The 20,788-nt window shown below is 49.1% G+C and overlaps 1 protein-coding gene across 1 annotated transcript in view; it reads right to left on the bottom strand.

Annotated features, from left to right (window-relative positions):
- SEC23IP (SEC23 interacting protein) overlaps window positions 1-20,303 on the bottom strand; it is a 49,530-nt gene extending 29,227 nt beyond the window's left edge. Inside the window, exons 1-6 of the mRNA XM_049764423.1 lie at window positions 20,095-20,303; window positions 14,464-14,978; window positions 12,111-12,333; window positions 8,070-8,263; window positions 4,558-4,647; window positions 2,493-2,613 (exon numbers count right to left, since the gene is read on the bottom strand). Of these exons, the coding sequence (XP_049620380.1) occupies window positions 2,493-2,613; window positions 4,558-4,647; window positions 8,070-8,263; window positions 12,111-12,333; window positions 14,464-14,978; window positions 20,095-20,254 (1,303 nt within the window). The 5' untranslated portion in view covers window positions 20,255-20,303. The remainder of the gene's footprint in view (window positions 1-2,492; window positions 2,614-4,557; window positions 4,648-8,069; window positions 8,264-12,110; window positions 12,334-14,463; window positions 14,979-20,094) is intronic.
- Window positions 20,304-20,788: the final 485 nt, after the last annotated feature.

Here is a 20,788-nt window from a genome sequence, read left to right as displayed (position 1 = left end):
TTAAGAACATATCAAATAAAAAAAAAGGAACATATCAAATTTGGGGCCAGAGAGATAGCATGGACGTAGGGTGTTTGCCTTGCATGCAAGAGGACGGTGGTTCGAATCCCGGCACCTATATGGTCCCCCAAGCCTGCCAGGAGCGATTTCTGAGCGTGGAGCCAAGAGTAACCCCTGAGCACTGCCGGGTGTAACCCAAAAAACAAAAATAAATAAATAAATAAAAATAAAGAACATATCAAATTAAATCTATCATATTTACCTGTTTTTATAAACACTGTCATTTCTATTCTGGAGTGAAATGGGGCTGGGGGTGGGGATGTGAGGGCCACACCCACAGTGCTCATGAGCTAGTCCTGCCTCTGTTCCAGGGACCATATACATGTCAAAGAAGCTAAGAGGGGTCCATCTCATGCAAGGCAAGCACCTCATCCCTTGTACCATCTCTCTGGCCGACTCTGTAATTTCATAAAACAATAAACAGGCATGAAGATAATTGTCCAATAAAATTCAGACTTTAGAACAGGGGTCTCAAACTCGCGGCCCTCCATACAACATTTTGTGGCCCTGCCCTAGAGGAATCTTTTTTTGTTTTGTTTTGTTTTTAGTTGTTTGGGTCACACCGCCCCCAATGTTCAAGGCCTACTACTGACTTTGCACTCAAGGATCACCCCAACTTTGCCTCCTGCGGCCCCAGGTAAACTGAGTTTGAGACCCCTGCTTTAGAAGGTCTGAATATAAGTCAAAGCACATATGCAGAGGTAGCAAACCTTGCTCAGGGCCTATGTTTAGAAATCAAAGTGGGGGCCGGGCGGTGGCGCTAAAGGTAAGGTGCCTGCCTTGCCTGCGCTAGCCTTGGACGGACCGCGGTTCGATCCCCCGGTGTCCCATATGGTCCCCCAAGCCAGGAGCAACTTCTGAGCACATAGCCAGGAGTAACCCCTGAGCGTTACCGGGTGTGGCCCAAAAACCAAAAAAAAAAAAAAAGAAAGTCTGGAAAGAGCAGGGTAAGGAAGGCATTTGCCTGGCATGCAGCAGACCCAGGTCTGATTCCCCAGTACTACATATGGTTCTCGAGCAGTTCCAAGAGTGTTTCCTGAGTGCAGCGCTGGAAGTAATCCCTGAGTACTGCTGAATGTGGACTCAAAACAAACAAAAAAGCTAAAAGTCAAGTTTCAATCAATAAAGAACTTCTCAATGATACATGTTTTAGGGGTCAGAGAGGGGGCAAAGAGCTTGTCTTTAAGGCAGCTGACCTGGTGTGATCACCAGCATTACACTTTTTTAGGGGGAGGGGTGGTTTGGTTTTTGGGTCACATACGGCGGCACTCATGTTACTCCTGGCTCTGTGCTCAGAAACCGCTCTTGGCAGGTATGGGGACCATATGGGATGTTGGGATTTCAACCATCATCTGTCCTGGATCAGCTGCGTGCAAAGCAAACGCCCTACTGCTGCTATCTCTCCAGCCCCCAGCAATACACTTGATCCCTCAAGCCCTGCCAGGATTGATTCCCTAAAAGCTACCAAGTATGACCAAATAAATAAACCAAGAAAAAAGGAAGGGTCACCCATATTTTACATTATTACAAGTATCTGCTGCAGAAATCAAAACTTAAAAATACATGAAAAACTTGAGTTGGAGCGAGAGTACAGTGGGGAGGGCATTTGCCTTCCATGCATTGAATCCCCAACATCCCATATGGTCCCCCCTAAGCCTGGCTAGGAGTGACTCTCAAGTGCAGAGCCAGGAGTAAGCCCTGTACATCGCTAAGTGTGGCTTAAAAACAAACAAACAGGACCGGAGAGATTGCATGAAGGCAGGGCATTTGCCTTGCATGCAGAAGGATGCAGAAGGTGGTTCGAATTCCGGCATCCCATATGGTCCCCTGTGCCTGCCAGGGCAATTTCTGAGCACACAGCCAGGAGTAATCCCTGAGTGCTGTTGGGTGTGACCCAAAAACAAACAAACAAAAAAAGATTATAATTTTAAAAAGCTACATGGCCAAGGATAGGAAGCAACAAAGGGACAGACTAGAAGGAACATTAAGGCTAATGGTGATGGTCCTGGGCCGTTGGTGGTTGGTGGTGAAGGCAGAGAAACTCTGTCCATCAAAACCATAAGAGCCAACACTATTGGAACCATCTACCTAAATGTATATATAAAAAATTGGATGGTTGGAGCCACACCCAGTGGCACTCAGAGGTTACTCCTTGCTCTGTCATGAGAATCGCTCCTGGCAAGTTCAGAGGACCATATGGGATGCCAGGGGTCAAAACCATGTCTTTCCCAGGTCAGCTGCATGCAAGATAAACACCCTACTGTTGTTCTAGCACTCCAGCCCCCCCAAAAAAATTTTTTAATTTAAGTAAAAGGAAGCTAACTGTGTGCCCATCTGGCTCATTCCCTCACAGAAGAGGCTGACAAGCGTGGCTTCTGTCCAGACAACAACGCGGAAGCACCCAACAAGCCCAACACAGGAATCAAACGCACCATCAGGGAGTTCATCAAGGTTCTCGTCGATTCCACGCTTGACCACCCGGGGCCGCATCTGCCCATCCTGTGTGGTCCCCCACTCATCAGGCACTGCCGAAGGTTGAAACTGAACAATGACCTTCAGGATATGACAAGGAACAATCATTGCTTATCATACAAGCTCCGTGAAGACAGTGGAAGTGTGTCTTCCCAATTCCTGCTTATGTTCACTGTGTTCACTGACCCTCGAACTCGAGCAGCTCATGACAGTTTTTCCTGTGTTTAGTTTAGAAAACAGCAGCATGGAAGGAGTCTGCCTGGGATCTAGCAGAGCTCAGTGGGGGAGCACATTCCTCCTTTGTATTCATTTATGTCAAGTCCCAGATTCGATCAGATTCCCGATTAAGAAAAAAGGGGTGGGGGTGCTGAGAGATAGCACATCTGTAGGACATTTGCCTTAGACACAAAAGGACGGTGGTTTAAATCCCAGCATCCCATATGGTCCCCCAAGCCTGCCAGGAGCGATCTCTGAGCACAGAGCCAGGAGTAACCTGAGCACTGCAGGTGTACCCCAAAAATCCACAAAGGGTGCCCTAGGCACATTCAGAAGAAGCTGCAGTATGGAGAGGAAAAGGCCCTTTTCATTTAATGTCATTAAAATGTTATTGTCATGGGGCCGGAGAAATAGATGGAGGCAGGGTATTTGCCTTGCATGCAGAAGGACAGTGGTCCGAATCCTGGCATCCCATATGGTCCCCTGAGCCTGCCAGGAATGATTTCTGAGCGCAGAGCCAGGAGGAACCCCTGAGTGCTGCCGGGTGTGACCCAAAAACCAAAAAGGAAAAAAAAAAATTATTGTCTTTATTTTAATAAGGACTACAAAAGTGGTCAGATTAGGGGTTTTGTTTCGTTTTTGGTTTCTAGTTGGTGTTTTGTGTGTGTGTGTGTGTGTGTGTGTGTGTGTGTGTGTGTGTGTGTTATACTGTCCTAGAATAAATAATAGTCTATATCCTAAGAAACTTCTTAGAGTACTTAGAATATTTGAGGGTCGGAGCAATAGTACAGCAGTTAGGACACTTGCCTTGCATGCAGCTGACCTGGGTTTGAGCCCAACACTCCACATCACTCCCAGACAGGAGTAATCCCAAAGTGCAGAGTCAGGAGTTACTACTGAGTAGCACTGAGTGGGTGACCCAAAACCAAAAACTGAAAAAAATTAAAAAGGTACAGTCCTGTGGTCACTGGTACATGAGGGACATTGTGTTTAGAGGGAACAAAGCCAGGCCACAAGCATGCAAAGCATAGCTCGGCTGTTCAACTATCTCACCAGCCCTAAACAAACAAACAAACAAAATACTTTTTTGATTCTAGGCCACACTAGTAATGCTCAGGGCGTCCTCCTGACTCTGCACTCATGAATCACTCCTGGCAGTGCTCAGGGGATGGATAATATGGGCTGCTGGGGACTGAATGCAGGTCAGCTACATGCAAGGTAAGTGCCCTCCTCGCTGTACTATCGCTCCAGCCCAGTACACAAAACTTCAGTTAACATGATCTCATAAACATAAACTTCTATTTTGGGGGGGGGGGGGGTTTGGTCCTATACCCGGTAGTGCTCAGGGGCATGCACTCAGTCAACGGGGTTCTCACTCCAGCCCCCTATGTACTTAAAATCTTAACTCTACTTTTGTTTCTGTAAACAATTACAAATCATAGCAAAATTTACCACATGCACTTGCACATCCAGCCCAACTGCATAAATTCCCAAAAATTGGGATTAATCCCACTTCTGGCCCTGCCCCAAATCAATAGTTATTCAACCTATTTAACAAGATTCTTTCCATCAGTGCAAACACTTTGATCAAAGAGCACTGACAGGGGCCGGAGAGATAGCATGAAGGTAAGGCGTTTGCCTTGCATACAGAAGGTCAGCGGTTTGAATCCCGGCATCCCATATGGTCCCCCAGGCTGCCAGGAGCGATTTCTGAGCCTAGAGCAAGGAGGAACCCCTCCGTGCTGCCGGGTGTGACCCAAAAACCAAAAACACAAACAAAAAAAAAAAAAAGAGCACTGCCAACATTACCTTTGGGTTGTGCATGACGATCGTCTCTCCGCTAGGAAATTCCAGTCTTCGGTGCCACTGATTGGTGGTCACTGCTTTTTTATACTCGGCCTACAGGGGCAGGGAAAAGCAGATAATCCAGGATGACTCAACGATGGGACTCCAAAAGTGTGGAAGAATATCAGATGTGCCACTTGCCATAGCCTCACTTAATGAACTGTTCTCAAACTCTCCTCTATCATAACAGCCCTATCAGATGGAGGTGGGAAGCCCAGGTTTGAAAAGTCATTCATTTAGTAGGATGGTCAGGGATGCCTCCATCTAAAAAATGTGAATGGCACCCACTGAACCATCTCTCTGGCCCTCGAAACCAAAGTCATGATTTTATGGTCTGAGAGGTTTAAAAACCTGAGCTCACGGTATCAACAGTCCCCTGGAGCTGGATAGTGCTCCCTCCAGACCCCCCTAATTTAAGAGGGAACTGACTGCAGCCATCTTCAGTGCCCCCAACCCCAATTTCAACTCCCACTGGGCAGTGTCTGTCCTGACATGGCTCCTTCCAACACTACCCACATAGGGGCCGCCTTGCCCATCCTGGCCCCCTCTGCAACAACACTACCCTTGACTGGCAACTGAGGAGCTGAAGTCAGGGCTCCAGTCATCCTGGTGCCCAACCCAACTCACAGAGCAGACACTCCACATTCACAAACATCACCAGCAGACAACTCAGGGGGATCTGCAGCTCGAGGCAGCCTGGAACGTCTCACCCCGCAGACCTGGCCCTCGCCCGACCATCACTTCAGTCCTCCCAGGTACAAGAACAGAATTGTGGGGCCAGAGCGGTGGTGCAAGTGGTAGGGCATCTGCCTTGCATGCGCTAACCTAGGACGGACTGTAGTTCAATCACCTGGCATCCCAAATAGTCCCCCACACCAGGAGTGATTTCTGAGGCGCATAGCCAGGAGTAATCCCTGAGCATCACCGGTGGGCCAAAAACCAAAAAAAAAAAAAGAACAGAATTCTTCACTTCGAGAAGGCAAAGTGCTCTGTACCCTTCAAAGAAAGACTCAAAGACAGCCTCTGGTCAGTGTCCTTATTACCAGGAATTGTCAGGTAGCCCCCTCCAAAGAGAAGGCTGCCTATCTGTCTTATCTTTCTGACTGCCTGCCTCCTGGGTGGTAATGACCATTCCTCCGTCCATCAGCTGCTGTTCATCAATCCACTTCCTTCCTCACCTGGCTTCTTTTTTTCCTTTTTTTGGGCCACACCCAGTGACACTCAGTGGTTATTCCTTGGGCCGGAGAGATAGCATGGAGGTGAGGTATTTGCCTTTCATGCAGAAGGTCATTGGTTCAAATCCCAGGAATCCCATATGATCCCCCAAGCCTGCCAGGAGCAATTTCTGAGCATGGAGCCAGGAGCCAGGAGTAACCCCTAAGCGCTGCCGGGTGTGACCCAAAAAACAAACAAAACAAAACAAAACAAAAAAAAAAATAACAGTGATTACTCCTGGCTATGTGCTCAGAAAACCAAAAAAAAAGAGAAAAAAGAAAAGAAAAATACATTTCTTCATGACTTTTTTTTTTTTTTTTTTGGTTTTTGGGCCACACCCGGCAGCACTCAGGGGTTACTCCTGGCTCTGCACTTAGAAATCGCTCCTGGCGGGTCCAGAGAGATAGCACAGCGGCGTTTGCCTTGCAATCCAGGACCAAAGGTGGTTGGTTCGAATCCCGGTGTCACATATGGTCCCCTGTGCCAGGAGCACCGCCGGGTGTGGAGGGAGGGAGGGAGGGAAGGAGGGAGGGAGGGAGGGAGGGAGGGAGGGAGGGAGGGAGGGAGGGAGGAAGGAAGGAATCGCTTCTTGCAGGCTCGGGGGACCATATGAGAGATTCAAACCACCGTCCTTCTGCATGCAAAGCAAAAGCCCTACCTCCAAGCTATCTCTCTGGCCCCATCTTCATGACTCTTAAAAACAATCATCATAGGAGCCAGAGCAATAGTACAGTGGAGAGGGCTGACCCAGGCTCAATCCCAACATCCCATATTGTCCCCTAAGCCGACTAGGAATTATTTCTGAGTGCAGAGAAAGTTGTAACCCCTGAATATTGACAGATATGCCCCTCCTCCCCATTGTTTTTTTTTTTTTTTATTGGTTTTTTTTTATTGGTTTTTTTTTTTGTTTTTTTTTTTTTTGGTTTTTGGGCCACACCTGGTGTTGCTCAGAAATAGCTCCTGGCAGGCACGGGGGACCATATGAAACACAGGGATTCGAACCAACCACCTTTGGTCCTGGATCAGCTGCTTGCGAGGCAAACACCGCTGTGCTATCTCTCCGGACCCGACCTCCTCCCCATTGTGTATGTAAACATTTCCACGGGATTATTATGTTACTGATTCTACCCTGATCGGGTGAATGTGCCCTACCCTAGGGTGTGATCTGGCATTCTGCTCCCACCCTTGGGTGGTTCCTGATTTTGATGTATAAAAGCAAGGGTCTGTGGAAGGCAGGGGCTGATTCTGGGGCTTCTGACTTTCAGCCTTGTCCACTGAATAAAGCAGATATCTTCTGAAGCCTGACTACCTGTTAGCTTTATACCTGCGGCATTCACCTCAATACCGCCGGCAGAATGGGGTGACAGATGTGTGCTCCAAGCTGGAGGAGAAAGACCTCATCCTCCATCCCTCCATCAGTCAGCCCCATCAAGGGCTGATTTGCAACACCCCCCTCCAAATAAAAGCCAAAAATATATATATATTCGGGGGCCGGAGAGATAGCATGGAGGTAGAGTGTTCACCTTGCATGCAGAAGGATGGTGGTTCGAATCCTGGCATCCCGTATGGTTCCCCGAGCCGGCCAGGAGTGATTTCTGAGTGTAGAGCCAAGAATAACCCCTGAGCGCTGTCGGGTGTGACGCAAAAAAAAAAAAAAAAAAAAAAAAAAAATATATATATATATATATATATATATATAATTTGCACATATATATAAAATACCATTACTCCTGGTTTTGTTTATTTTGTTTGTTTTTTGCTTTTAGGCCACACATGGTGACGCTCAGTAGTTACTCTTGGCTATGCACTCAGAAATTGCTCCTGGCTTGGGTGACCATATGGGACGCCAGGGAATCGAACTGTGGTCCGTCCTAGGTTAGCACATGCAAGGCAAACACCCTACCGCTTGTGCCACCGCTCTAGCCCATTACTACTGGTTTTATGAAAGCTCAAATCATGACTTCTGCTCCAACAGTTCCATTGCTATGTCAAAATCAGAGGCCATTTATACTGAATAATATTTTGAGGGCTTGGGACCGGGTGAGAACACAGCGGATGAGGCATTGCCCTGCACACTCAACCAGGGTTCGATCCTCAACATCCCAGATGGTCCCAAGCCCTGCCAGAAGTGATCCCTGAGCACCACTGGGTGTGGCCCCAAAGCCAACTAAAAACACAAGAGCGATCTTCACTGTGAAGGGATAGAGGAGACCCCATGTGACGGCATATCATGATGACCCTGCGGGAAGGTGGCCACGCACCTCAAGCTTCTCGCTGAAGTCCTCTGTGTAGGGGCTGAACCTGCTATCTGCATCGCCTTTATAAAACCAGGTGCAGCGCCGCACCTCGGTGGGCTCTTCAGCCCAGTACACAGCCCTTCGAAGCCGCTCATAGAGATGCACGTCATAGCGCCCGCCGTCGGTGCCCAGCACCACGTTCTCGGGGTCTGGCTGGACTGCAGGCAAGAGTACAGGGTCAGTCCAAGGGGAGAAGGCAGGAGGACCAGACTTGGGACCAGGCAGCTTGCTGGTCTTCAAAGACAGACAACTAAGCTTGTTTCCTCTCAAAGAGGCAAGTTCAAGGGCCCGAAACACAGTATTAGGGAAGCTAAGTGGGGCGCTTGCCTTGCAAGCGGCCAACTGGGGTCCAATCCCTAGCAAACAATATGGCCCATGAGCCCTACCAGGAGTGATCCCTTAGCACTGAGCAAAGATTAAGCCTTGAACACTGCCAGGTGTGACAAACACACATACACACACACACACACACACAAATTAAATAAAGATAGCAAGTTCAGGCAGGGGTATGGTTCTACGGTAGAGCATTTGCTGGGTAGTCTGAAGTTCAATTCTCTTGGGGTTTTTTTTTTTTTTGGGGGGGGGTCCACAGCAGCACTCAAGGGTTATTCCTGGCTCTGCACTCAAAAATTACCCCCAACAGTGCTGAAGGGGCCATATGGGAGACCACGGATTGAATCAGGGATAGCTGCACACAAGGCAAAAAGCCCTAGCCATTTTACTATCTCTCCAGCCTCCAGGGTTCAATTTCTGACACCATGTGATTCTCCATAAACTACCAGGAGTAACCCCCCAGGTACCACACAGAGTACCTCAAGCACAGTGTGGCCCCACCTCCCAAAAAAAAAAAAATAATAATGATGCATCTGAAAAAAAAGAAAAAGGAAAAAAGAAAAAAAAGGGGGGGGCGAAGAGACAGCATGGAGGTGGGGCATTTGCCTTTCATGCAGAAGGACGGTGGTTCGAATCCCAACATCCCATGTGGCCCCCTGAGCCTGCCATGGGAGATTTCTGTGCATAGAGCCAGAAGGAACCCCTGGGTGCTGCCGGGTGTGACACAAAAACAAAAACAAAAACAAAACAAAAAAAAATGATGCATCTGGTTCTGGAGTGATAGTACAATGGGTAAGGGACTGACCTTGCAGAAGGCTAATTGGGGTTCAATACCCCATTAACCTATTAAGTTGCCCTCAGCACCACTAGGTATGGCCCCCACCCACCCCCAAAATGGAAGAGATATATGAATGAGTCATTTTAAAATTCCATTAAAAGGGCTAGAACAGTAACATAGTGGGAACCTGGGTTCAAACCCTGGCCTGCCAGGTGCAATTTACTTTTTCTTTTTCTTTTCTTTTTTTTTTTTTTTTTGGGGGGGGGGGCGTCTCACCCGGCAGCACTAGGGGTTACTCCTGGCTCTGTGCTCAGAAATCGATCCTGGCAGGCTCGGGGGACCATATGGGATGCCAGAATTCAAACCACTGTCCTACTGCATGAAAAGCAAATGCCCTACCTCCATGCTATCTCTCCAGCCCACCAGAAGCAATTTCTGAGTGCAGGGCCATGAGTAACTCCTGAGTGCCACTGGGTGTAGCCCCCAAAAATGATAAAACTCTATTACAAAGTATAACCAGGGTAAGTAAACAGGCTAACAAGAAACATATTCCAACTACAAGATTTCTCAGAGCTTTACCACAGCCCTAAGCTCCGTTCATAGCACTAAGTGACGATGTTGTTGCCTTGTCAAACCTCACCTGAGCACAGAATGCTTTCTGAGAAAAGAAATATCCCATTATGACATTATCAAAGTTTCAGCTGTCGGGGCCGGAGAGATAGCATGGAGGTAAGGCAAATGTTTGCCTTTCATGCAGGAGGTCATCAGTTCGAATCCCGGCGCCCCATATGGTCCCCTGTGCCTGCCAGGAGCAATTTCTGAGCCTGGAGCCAGGAATAACCCCTGAGCACTGCCGGGTGAGACCCAAAAACCACAAAAAAAAAAAAAAAAAGTTTCAGCTGTCAGGGCTGGAGAGATAGCATAAAGGTAAGGCATTTGCTTTTCATGCAGAAGGACGGTGGTTCAAATCCCGGCACCCCATATGGTCCCCCGTGCCTGTCAGGAGAGATTTCTCAGCATGGAGCCAGAAGTGACTCCTGAGCGCTGCTGGGTGTGACCCAAAAACCAAAAAAAAAAGTTTCGGCTGTTTGCCACTAAAAATGTGTAAGAGCAGGGGCCCAAACCACTGTACAGCAATCAAGGCGCTTGCTTACTTTGCAGGCAGCCAATGTGAGATTGATCCACAGCATCCCATATGGTCCCCTGAGCACCTCCATGCGTGATTCCTGAGTGCTCTCTTAGGAGCAAGAAGTGGGCTTAAGCCCACAATAGCACAGCAGTAGGGCATTTGCCTTGCACATAGCTGACCTAGGTTCAATCCCCGACATCCATATGGACCCCCAAGCTAGCCAGGAGTGATTTCTGAGTACAGAGCCAGGATTAACCCGAGTGCTGCCAGTTATAACCCAAACCCTCTCCCCCAAAAGGCAAGGAGTAAGCCTTGAGCACCATCAGAGTGTGGCACAAGCAACAAACAAACAAAAAAAAGTCAGAACAATGTATGTCTACACTACAGGAAGTTCAAAACTCAAAGATCAATTCTCATCAACAGTAGCTGATCTTTTTTTTTTTTTTTTAGTAGCTGATCTTTACCTGCTAACACACACCTCTTTCCCTCCTCCCTTCTGACTAGCTACTAATTGATCTTATTAGTCTAAATTTCTATATTACTTGATGCATCCACTTCTATTGGGTCACACCTGATGGTGCTCACAGTTTAGTCCTAGCTCTGCACTCAAGAATTACTCTGGTAGCGCTTGGGGGACCCTATGGGATGCTGGAGATCCCTGGCAGCCACCTGCAAGGCAAGTGCCTTCCTAGTTGTGCGATGGCTCCTCTGTGATTTATCCATTTCATTGTTTTCTCTTTAGTCCATGAGCCCATACATGTTAGTCTTTTCCCACATGACTTATATTTTAATAAGCTTAATGCCATTCCTTCTATTCCAATTTCTCAAAGCATCTTCAGGAAAATGATTCTTTCGACAAAGCTTCATTAATGTCCCTGTATACAAGTGAGTTAGGGGAAAAAAGGAAAAATGACACCAAGATTATATACAGCCAAGCCTATCTCTGGCTTAACATTCTTTGAAATAAAGAATTACTAAAATCAAATACCCTGATCAAATCACTCAGGACTCGTCTCAATAACACCATCTTCAATTACAGTCCGAAGGAGTCTTCCAATTTTTTTGTTTGTTTGTTTTTGGGCCACACCCAGTGAAGCTCAGGGGTTACTCCTGGCTATGCGCTCAGAAATCGCTCCTGGCTTGGGGGACCCTATGGGATGCCGAAGTATCAAACCGCAGTCCATCCTAAGTTAGTGCGGGCAAGGCAGATGCCCTATCGTTTGCGCCATTGTTCCAGCCCCAGGAGTCTTCAATTTTTTTGTGGGGAGGGGTTTTCAAGGAGTCTTCAATTTTAAGAGATTTTGTGGTGCAGCAGTAGGGCACCCTGCCCACGCTACTTAGGATGGACCATGGTTTGATATCCCAGCGTCCCATATGGTCCCTCAAGCCAGGAGCAATTTTTGAGCACATAGCCAGGAGTAACGCCTGAGCGTCACTAGGTGTGGACCAAAATCTAAAAAAAAAAAAGAGAGAGATTTGATGGTCACCAAAAAAAATAAAAGCCAGGTCCTAGATAATGTTTTTATTTCTTTGTTTGCTTTAGGGTCACATCTGGCAATGCTCAAGGCTTACTCCTGGCTTTGCTCTCAGGAATCACTCCTGCCTGGCAGGCTCAGGGAACCATATGGGATGTCGGAGATGGAACCCAGGTTGCCTACATATAAGGCAAATGCCTTCCCCACTGTACAATCGCTAGGGCAGCAGGTCCTGGATAATGAAGACTCTATAATGCACTTCCAAAGAGCAGACCCAGCTTGGTGCTTACCTGAATTATAGGTTTCTTCCAAGTTCTGAGAATCCAGCAGGCTGAACGGCATCCACAGTGGCCGCCTCTCCACCTCCTTGCAGTAAAACCAGTGGGGCTGAACAGGCTCATACTGGTTTTGGAGCAGGAAAGAAGGCGGCGGCTGCACTAAGGGACCTGCAGGTTTCTCGAAAGCCTGCTGCTGCACTGATGGGGGCAGACCCGGCTGCACAGAGGGAGAAACCTGGAGGCATGAAGTCAGGAGCGTCACACTTGTTTCAAGGCCAAATTCTATTTTTAGCACTTTGGGGGCCCACACCCAGAGATGCTCGGGTTTACTCCTGGCTCTGTGGTCAGGTCTGTGGCCAGGATCCTTCCTGGCAATGCTCAAGGGACAATGCAGGGGGCACCAGGGATAAAATCTAGGTCACCTGTGTGTGATGCAAGTGCCCTACCTGCTGGACTATCTCTCCAATCCCTATTTCCCATTTTATTTTTTTATTCCATTGGTTTCCCTCTCAAAATCAATAATTAGTCAGGAGAAAATTATAAGGGAGTTTTAAAAAATTTGCCTAAGGCAAATAAATGATGTTTCAGCATTCTCCTGAGATAGACGACTCTCTAGACCCAAACTACATAAATGTAAATAAAAGAGATTATTGGTGTAATCAATTTTAGGCCCTGTAACTGAGTGTTCTGATTGAATAGGATAATTAAAAATAAGCTGGCGGTCTGCTGATAATTACTTCAATTCTCACATGTCCCTAGATGGCACTGAGTGTTGGCATCTCACATTAAAATCTAGAAATACTGGCACGTAGTTGATTCGTTAAAATCAATAACTATTTCCAGGGCCTGAGAGACAGCCCGGCGGGTAAGGCACTTACAAGCAGCCAACCCAGATCCAATCCTCAGCAACACATGTGGTCCCTGTGCCCCACCCAGAATGATTCGTAACCACTGAGCCAAGAGTAAGCCCTAAGGCCACTTGGGTATAGTCCTTCACCGCCACCCAAAAAAAGAAAATTACAGAAAAACCATGATGGACCAGAGACAACCCAGCTGATTTAAGGGGCTTCTCTTTCAGGTGGCCAATCCTGGATCAATCACTCCAGAACTGAATATGGTCCCCTAACACCAATCAAGACTGACTCTGGAGCACAGACACAGCCCTAGCACTGCTGAGTATAGCCCCAAAACCACATGAACAAAAACAATAAAAAGAAAATGTTTAAGGCCAAAGAGGTAGATCAGTGGGCAGAGCCCAATGGAGGGAGCCTTGGTTTGATCCCTGCTCAGCCAGGAATGACCCTAAACAATAAAATCACATTCCCACACGAGCACAAAAGCTTCCAAATGAAGAAAGTTGGGATGGAGCCAGTAGAACAGCAAGTAGGGCCTCCAACTTGGCCAACCCGGGTGTGATCCCTAGCATCACTACATATGGTTCCCGGAGGACAACCAGGATTAATTCCAAAGCCCAGAGCCAAGGTATGGCCACAAACCAAAACTAGGGGCCAGAGCAATAGTACAACAGGGAGGGCATTTGCTTTGCACTCAGATGACTTGGGTTGGATCCTCAGCATCCTATATGGTCCCCCAAGACTGTCAGGAGTGACTCCTAAATGTAGAGTCAGGAGGAATCGCTGAGCACTGCCAGTTATAGCCGCAAAACCAAAACAAACCAAAAAAACCCAAAATTAAAAAAAAATGTAATTTCAGGGATTAAAAAATCAGGGATAGCACAACAGGTAGGGTGTTTGCCTTGCATACGATTGACCCAGGTTAGATCCCCAGCATGGTCCCCAAGCCTGTCAGGAGTGATCTCTGAGTGCAGAGCCTGAGTGCCACCAAGTGTGGCCCAGAAACCAAAAGTAAATAGATAATTAATTAAATGTAATTTCAGGGATGGAGTGATAACACAGCAGGGAGGGCATATGCCTTGCATGTGGCTGATCCAGGGTTCGATCCTCAGCACTAGCTAGGCATGATCCCGGAGTGTAGAGCCAGAAGTAATCCCTGAGCATCCGTGGCCCCAAACCAAAACTAGGGGCAAGAGTGATATGATAGCACAGATTAAGGGCATATGCCTTGCACCTGGCCAAGCCAGGTTTGATCCCAGTATCCCATATGTTTCCCAGAGCCTGGCTAGATTCCTGAGCACAGAAAAGCCAGGAGTAAGCCCTGAGCAGAGACAGGTGTATCCGTAAAACAAACACAAACACACACACAAACACATATACACAAACACACACAACTTTTAAAACTGCTATTTCACTTTAAAAATAAATAAAACAGAGTGTCTGAGCAATACGATGTACAGTTAGATGGGGCAATCCCATCGCGGCAGAACGATAGGTGTATGCCTACCTACCTGTGGCAAAGAGCCGGGGGGCACCTGGTACATCTGCATGGCAGGGCCCGAGGGCTGTGCAGGGTACTGGCAATGCTGCAGCTGTGGGGGGGTGATGTACGGGTTGGCCCTGCTGCTGAGAGGCGTGTGTCGGTACGGGTTGTAGCCCTGGTGGGGTGCTGCTTGTGGGGGGGTGCCGAAACTCGGGGGGAGGCCACTAGGCTGCGGAGGCAGGTAGGCATTCGTGGCTGGCGAGGCCACCGGGGCAGGGGACGAGGAGCTCAATGGGGTTTTCGAGCCAGCCGTAGCGAATGTATTGGTGGCAGTGGCAGCGGCGGAGTCCTGGGCACCTGCGGAGAAGGCAGCCGGCGGCCGGGAGAAGGCAGCAGTGGTGCTGAGCGGGGTCTGACCGATGCTCCCAAAAGGATCACTGCTGCTTGGTACCTGAGAGAAGTAGCTGAAGGTCTGTGGGGCCACGGTGGGGGCTGCTGTCTGGCCCAGAAAACTGTCCTCCTCACCCACCTCTGTAGAGTCATCTGCAAAGGGAAAGAAAACGAAGTACACAAGCATTAGGGTACTGACGCAACACAAGTGGTGGAACAAGCATGCACTAGGCTAGTAGCAGCCCCCAACAACCCCCCTAGATTCCCCCAGCACTGGTGGGAGGTGGGGGGTCTGCCCCACCCTCCAAAGAACAGCATCTCATCATCCTGTGGATGCAATTCTAGGCGGGGACTCAGCAAACTGGAGCTCACCAGCTGGTGCTCAAACTTCTATTTCTGGGGGCCTCAGAAGAAGCACTTGCCTTCTACCTAGCTGACCCGGATTCGATCTCCAGCACCCCATATGATACTCCGAATTCTGCCAGGAGTGAGCCTTGAGTTAAAAACTTGTCTTTGAAATTAAAAAGTAGCAGGGGAAGGGACCAGAGCAACAGAACAGCAGTAAGGCATTTGCTCTGCACCTGGGAGACCTCGGATGGACCTGAGTTCAATCCCCAGTATCCCATTTGGTCTCCTGAACCTGCCAGGGGCAATTTCTGAGTGCAGAGACAGGAGTAACTTGAGCAGCGCCATCAGGTGTGGCCAAAAAAAAAAAAGTAGCAGTGGGAGCTGTGGAGTGATAGCTCAACGGGGAGGGTGCTTGCCTGGCATGCAGCCAAAGCAGGTTTGATTTTCAGCATCCCATATGGTCCCGGGAGCACAGCCAGGAGTGACTCCTGAGTGCAGAGCTGGGAGTAACCCCTGAGCAATGAGCAAAGAAAGAAAGAAAGAAAAAGAAGCAAGAAGGCTTACTCTGGACAGAGCCTATCTGGGCTTGATCTCTGGAACCATAACTGTTCCCCCAAGTGCCAAGAGGGGTGATCCCTGAGCAGAGTCAGGAGTAAACTCTGGGCACTGCCAGGTGTGGCCCTAAACCCCACCCCCCAAAAAAGTAGTTGTAAACCACAAAAGTAAAGGAAAACTATCATTCACTCAAAGCCTACCTCAGGGACAATCACTGTTAAACATATTAACACTGGTATGTATAGAAATTGTATATATGGGGCCAGAGAGATAGCATGGAGGTAAGGCATTAGCCTTGCATGCAGAAGGATGGTGATTCAAATCCCAGCATCCCAGATGGTCCCCTGAGCCTGCCAAGAGTCATTTCTGAGCACAGAGCCAGGAGTAACTCGAGTGCCACCAGATGTGGCCCAAAAACAAAACCAAAAAAAAAAAGAAGAGAAAGAATAAAAGAAATGAAATTTTCACCTATGCACTGACATGGCCTCACATGCCTCCTGACCTGAAGTAGCTCCAGGACTGCTGTACAAACCCAAGTACATGGCACACTGCACCCCAACAGTCACCAGCACCCGAGTGAATGTAGAAGCTCTCTCTGTTGACAAGAGGGGTGTGCCCGGCTCTGGGCAACAAGGCGCTCATTGTACAAGGAGCAGGTACCCGTTTGCTTTTCCCAGGCAAAGTAGGTCAACCCTTTATTGCCATCTCTGAAATGATCGTGTGGCACCATCAGGCAGCCACTGGGCAATACCAACTGCCAGAAAAGGCACTTCCTAGCCTAGGGCCCTTTTCACTTTGCTCCTCTGCCCAAACTGCTCCTCGATGCAGGTCAAAAGAGAGCCTGTTCCATCACAAGCTCCAAATTCCGGCCTTCCCACCCAGGGCAACCTGCTTCTCCTTCTCTTTTGTTTTTGTTTGTTTGGTTGGTTAGTTGGTTGGTTGGTTTGGGGGCTACACTTGGCCATGCTCAGGGCTTACTCCTAGCTCTGCACTCAGGAGTCATTCCTGGCAAGGAACACAGGACCATATGGGATACCGGGAATAGAACCCAGATCAACTGAGCACAAGGCAAGCACCCTCCCTGCCAAGCAATCACTTCAGCTCCCTGTTCCTCCTTCTAATCTACTCCTTCCACCACCCTAAGGGAGGGAGCATGGGGTCCAATGCTGTCCCAGCATGGAACCTTCCAGAAGGATGGTCATCTCCCACACTCCAGTCTGCCCGCTCCACTATCAGATTCTGCCCTAAGCCTCGAATAAGTTCTCAACATTATCTCCCCACCCACTAACAGAAGCACAGAACTGTTAGTGCTCAGAAATATGGGGCTGGAGCCATAGCACAGTGGGGAGGGTGCTTGCCTCAGAGGCAGCCAACCAACAGGTTCAATCCCCGGCACCCCATATAGTACCTTGAGCCCTGCCAGGAGCGATCCCTATGTGCAGAGACAGGAATAACCCCTGAGCACCACCAGGTATGGCTCTAAAACCAAAAAAATAAATAAATAAACTTTTTCAATCATAAAACCCCCCTCTGGAGTCAGAGATAAAAAGAATACAGCAGGCAGGGTACCTGCCTTGCATATGGCCAACCCAGGTTAAATCTGGCTCCACTGGGAATGATACCTGAGCAGAGAGTCAGGAGTAAGCCACAAGCAACACTGATGTGGTCAATCCTTATCCCTCCCCCATAAAAATAAAATATTCTAAAGTAGCGAAAATGCCAAGAATGTGGCGATCCAACCAATATGCCTGAAGCTGGATAACATAAAACCTCGGGCAGAGAAATGGTTCAAAGGGCCATCAGATTGCTAACTAAGGGTAACAGCAAGCCGGAAAGACTATGACAATGGTGGTCACCGATTGCCTTGCCTATGTGTGTCCTAGGCCCGCAGCCTTTACCCCTGACTTTGGTTTTAGCCATCCTTGAGTTCCATGAAGATGGGTGTTCTGGGTCAACTGTTTATGAACCTCTTCCCTTGTTTCCTATTGGTTGCCCTCAGGTATTCTGGCAATATCTGATATTAAATCTGAATATGGCAACTTATCATTTAAGGCCTTATGTCCATAAAGCTCCCATGCATGGTGGATTTATGCTTTTAGGTGTGAAAATGAAGAGGCAAACTGAAAAACAATGGGGAATATCTGGAATCAGGGACTTTTGGGGCCACAACCCCCATGGCCAAGGACACAAGAAGTAACTGGAAAATTTAAATTTCCCAGAATATTAGGGGGAATCACTAATGCTGATATCTGACTTTACAAAATAACCAAATAAAGCACTGACAGTTAAAATCAAAAACAAAAATGGACCAATGTAGGAAGCCCAGACTAGATGCCTGGCATGAGATGCCACAACCCCAGCTCTGCCAAGAGTTACCCCCAAAATCCGTAGGACATGGCTTTAAAACCCCAAAAATAATCATGGTAATAACAGTGACAATAAATTAACAGACTAGGGGCCAGAGAGATAGCATAACGGAAGGGCATTTGCCTTGCATACAGCCGACCGAGGAGGGACCCAGTTCGATTCCCAGCATCCCATATGAGCCCCCAGCCTGACGGGCAATTTCTTAGTGCAGAACCAGCAGTAATCCCTGGGTGTTTTGGGGTGTGGCTCCAAAACCAATCAATCAATCAATAAATTTTAAAAAATTAACAGACTAGAAAGTGTGGCTTCTCTATTCCTGTACCTTCTCACTGCTAGCTCCCCTAGCCAAGTAAGTACCCACAACTCGGTCACCCTCTCAAAATAAGACCTATGTCCTTGTGACTCCCGATTTTTAACTTCCTTTCCAAGTGAAAACTTGAAAAGGTGGGGCCAGAGCGGTGGTGCAGCGGTAGGGCATTTGCCTTACACCCGCTAACCTAGGACAAATCGCAATTTGATCCCCCAGCGTGCTATATGGTCCCTCAAGCCAGTAGAGATTTCTGAACGCATAGCCAGTAGTAACCCTTGAGCATCATCAGGTGTGGCCAGAAAAACAAAACAAAGTTGAAAAGTCGATCTGCAACATACAAAAAACATACCGAGGATATTCCTAAGAGCCTGAGCTGCTGGGGCTCACAATACGGAGAGTTAAGACCAACAAGAACCAAACCCGGCAGGAAAGCAGAACTTCCAGGCCTGAGCTGGACCACCTAGCGTCCCCATGAAAGGTGACTAGTCAGTCCTCCCAACAACAACTGACCATCATTTTCTGGGAAACTGAGCAGCCATTCCTGGGGAGCAAAGCACCAGGCACTAAGCAAAATCCTAGAAACAGAAAAATTCCAGGGGTCAGAGAGATAGTACAATGGGTAGAGTACTTGCTTTGCCAATCAGGATTCCAAACCCAGAACCACATATAGTCCCCCCAGGCACCACCAGGAGTGATCCCTGAGTGCAGAGTCAGAAGTAACCCCTGAGCACTTGCCAAAAGTGCCCCCTACCCAAGAAAAATAGCTGCAGACACAAATCATAGCTGCAAACTTCAAAAGTCCCAGACTGGGCCGGAGCGGTGGCACAGGGCGTAAGGCGTCTGCCTTGTGCATGCTAGCCTAGGAAGGATCGCGATTCAGTTCCCCGGTGTCCCATATGGTCCCCCAAGCCAGGAGCGATTTCTGGGCGCATAGCCACGAGTAACCCCTGAGCATCACCGGGTGTTGATGAAAACGAAACAAAACAAAAAAGCCCCACAGACACGTTTATTTTTCATACATTGACTTAACACTCGGTGCCAACCGTAGCCTCTGTTCTGCCAATAGTACTCCTCATTCTTTCCCCCATGGGGCTGGACACTGGCACACAGAGAAGTCAAGTTAACATGACCGAGGTCACTCAGCAGCAAGTCAGGGGCAAGAACGGGTCTGGCACAGTTTGTGATCCGAAATGCAAACTGTCGGAGTTAAGGTTAAACCTGGCCACATCAATCAGCACAAGTGGCCTGGCATGAAGAAGAGATGACAGGGGAGCTGGGACGGGGGAGGCGGGGGAGCATCTCGAAGGAAAAGGGATGCGCGGTCTGAGGGGGGGGGAATGAGGACCCCACATCCTAGGCCCTTCCTTTGCAAAAATGACAGGTGTCTCCTGGGAGACAGAAGCCCACTCTGTTCTAGCAGGGTGGGGTGCACCAATGCAGGTGCATCCCCTGCAAGCACCGGGTACCCTAGTATCCCGAACAAGCGAGGGGGGGAAGGGCCGGCGACCCAGAGCAAGCTTCAGGGGCCCAGGGAACCCGCGCCTCGAGAGCCCCCCAAGCCCCCCGGACAGGGCACACCCGGCTGCGGGTTGCCAGTCGATTGAGCCGGTGGGGAGAGAGAGCGCGGCAGAGGAAAAGCGCCACCTGACCCCGGCCCCGCCCGCCCCCGGTCCCCCCCACCCCGGCTACCTCCAGAGAGGAGCAGGGAGGACGAGGCGGAGGCGGCGGCTTGCGTGACCGGGATGAAGGGGACGCTGAAGCTGAACTCCGAGGCCGACGAGAAGAGTAAGTTCGTGCCCGCCGAGGGGGCAGAGGCGCTGCCGCCGCCGTTAGACTTTCTCTCGGCCATGGCTGCAGCCCACCGTCCGTTACACGTCTGCGAGGAGCCTTTGCGCCCCACAGACCGGAAGTCCTCCCGACTCGGGGCCAACACACTTCCGCACTTGCGCACTACGGCCGGAAGACACGGAGCGCGCTCCACTCGCTTCCGGAAACGGGCGTGGCTTTTTTGGCCAGAAAGCAAGATGGTGGCTTCGGCTTCGCGCCCGTGTTCTAACACCGCGGAAGGCGGAAGTAGCGGCCGATGCTAGCGAGCTTAGTTGCCAGGGCAAATTCTAGACTCGAACTGACGCGGGAAATCTGCGCATGGTTGGGAGCGCGCTGGGGGGCCAGGAGTGATGACTGACAGCTGGGGAGCGGGGAGAGGGGCAGGAGAAATATGGGTCCAACTGTAGGCACTGACCGGGTCCAGTTGCACCCAAGCCTAACCCGCCCACTTGGCTTTCTGGTCGCAACTCAGAGCCCGACCTTGGCCCAGGAACAAAAACTAGGGGGAAATCTAGAGGCTGGAGGTGTGGCTCTTTTACATGCCTGAATGTCTAAG

The sequence above is a fragment of the Suncus etruscus genome, chromosome 17, assembly GCF_024139225.1.
Source record: "Suncus etruscus isolate mSunEtr1 chromosome 17, mSunEtr1.pri.cur, whole genome shotgun sequence".
Lineage (NCBI taxonomy): Eukaryota > Metazoa > Chordata > Mammalia > Eulipotyphla > Soricidae > Suncus > Suncus etruscus.
This window is presented reverse-complemented; position numbering and strand designations above follow the sequence as displayed.